Raw genomic sequence first — 2,155 nt, 5'->3', positions numbered from 1 at the left:
CAAGACACTAATACATACATAATTATGTAGGTACACGAAACGGTCTACTTTTATCAAATTATTTTTCATAGATATTTATCAAACTTCATTTTCATATTCATTGAGTGCCTAGATAACCCATCATTCTGCTATAGTATTATGATCATTGTACAATGTGATATCCTTGTGTATTCCTCACACTGCATGAAGAAAGGATAAGAAAAAAGGTTTCTGGATAATAATAATACTCGTGTGTTTCTGCTAATTTTTAATGAGAATAGAGACCAATCTAATAAACAAAATATGCAATATAAAATTCATCACTTGTTCTTTAAAAGGAAAGGAATACATTGTATCCTGTCCATTGCCAATATTTTTCAATGTCAATCATGGAAAAGATTCTTAGGGTCTGATTTCTTTTTTCTTCTAATCTTGAGACTAATTTGATAACTGTCTATATTAAAACTATATAGAAAAAATAAAAAATATCAAATTAAACAAAAGGCTTATCCAAGCACGTGGAGAAAATATTTTGCTGATTGAATATTTCTAGATGTGACGTCACTGCATGATAAAACCTGACACTCCCAGTAACTACAGTCATCTGGAACAATATGCCCAGCTGTTGATAATCTTTTCTTCTATCACCGAGTCTTAGGCTAGTTACGCAGGTTTTTGTGTTTGGTTCTGGAGTGGTGATTACAGTACAATACTGAATCTAGTTAACCAATGATAAAAAAGATCTTACACAATCCATAATTTAATTTCAAGACTTGGTTATTAGCCTACTTATCTGCCACATAAAACTTGGGCATCTGAAACATTGTACCATTAACCTCTGCTTCAGGAGGAACCTTTCATAAATTACATAGGTGATATTGTCCAATCTACCAAGAAGCTATGGTACAGCTCATATCAATATGTAACAAGAGATATCAAGGAACTGAAGAGTTACCATTATGTACAAAATTGGAATTTGACAGAGGAAACTAGAAGATGAGGCTGCGACACCATTTCTTAAGCACAACTCGAGAGTATTCACTGTGAATGACAAGTACAGTGTACAATCAAATTGAAATATCTACTTTTAACATCTCAGTTACAGCAAAGAAACTTTTCACTATCAATAAAATTATGCTTAAGAAAGACGCATCAATGTTTGGCTGATATCCATGAAGATTCCCATGGTATACACATATACACAAGATCATAAGCCTGCAATGCATTTCACTACCATAACACTGATGACTGTCATAAATAAAGGCGGTGTGCATTTATCAGCTTTTCTGTGTCACAATATGGGATTCTTGGGCACTTGATTTGATCACAATGATGTGACTAACTGTGAGGTCCATCACTAACACTGTGCTGCTGCTATGTGCTTTGCTGCCTCCTGTTGGCTCTTTTGATCAATATCACAATACAGATAACAGGCAGGATATTTAGACATCTGCTTGCTAAATTTAATAACTTTCCACAGATTGTAGGAAAATGGAGCACCTGATGAACTAAAAGCAAATTCCTTGAAATAAAAAGCTTACCTAGGAGGTGCACACAGCAGTATTCAAAACATAATTATCTTACCACTTGTTATGCCACAACAAAAAAGGATCTTTGCTAAAATGGATGCATCAATAATTTCTTCAATCAATTAACCTAACTATTTACATATACAAGGACATCCTGGAGAGCCTCCTACTCCTGCAGCATAGAAGTGAATTTAACTTAAAAGGGACAAGTCTTTTGGGATTCCTTTTTAGAAAAAATATTCATCTTTTGTTACATAGAGAGGGTAACTATTGCCACAGACATGACTGCATTGACTTTGTTGTCGTCCCAGTAGTCTGCGAGGCATGTATTCTGAATTGCCTCTTCTTAAACTAGATTCACATGGTTTTCTGGCCAATTCAGGAGTTCTGTGTGTAAAAGCAATGCCATTTATATCATTCGTTATCTGGCTTTTCCTTAATGTTATCGAGCACTGTTTTGGAATGCGTGGTCTATCCTTGAGGCGTTCAGCTACTCTCCCTCTTGAGTCTGTCTGGGAATCAATTTTGCTGTATGGTAGCTCTACGCAGGAATCACAGTGGTGGGGATGGTGGGGGAGCCGCATGTCAGCTGGTTCTTTCTGTTGAGAGAAAGTAGAGAATTAATAAGAGTCAGTGGGAATGTTCAT

At 35.6% G+C, this 2,155-nt stretch overlaps 1 protein-coding gene across 1 annotated transcript in view; it reads right to left on the bottom strand.

Moving 5' to 3' along the window:
• Window positions 1-230: 230 nt before the first annotated feature.
• Window positions 231-2,155, bottom strand: part of LOC119587119 (nuclear distribution protein nudE homolog 1-like) — a gene marked incomplete in the record, with an annotated part of 132,241 nt that continues 130,316 nt past the window's right edge. Inside the window, 1 exon segment of the mRNA XM_037935871.1 lies at window positions 231-2,107. Within this exon segment, the coding sequence (XP_037791799.1) occupies window positions 2,094-2,107 (14 nt within the window).

Source organism: Penaeus monodon, chromosome 22, assembly GCF_015228065.2.
Source record: "Penaeus monodon isolate SGIC_2016 chromosome 22, NSTDA_Pmon_1, whole genome shotgun sequence".
In the NCBI taxonomy this organism is placed as follows: Eukaryota; Metazoa; Arthropoda; class Malacostraca; order Decapoda; family Penaeidae; genus Penaeus; species Penaeus monodon.
Note: the sequence above shows the minus strand (reverse complement) of the source record. Positions and strands in the feature narration are given on the sequence as shown.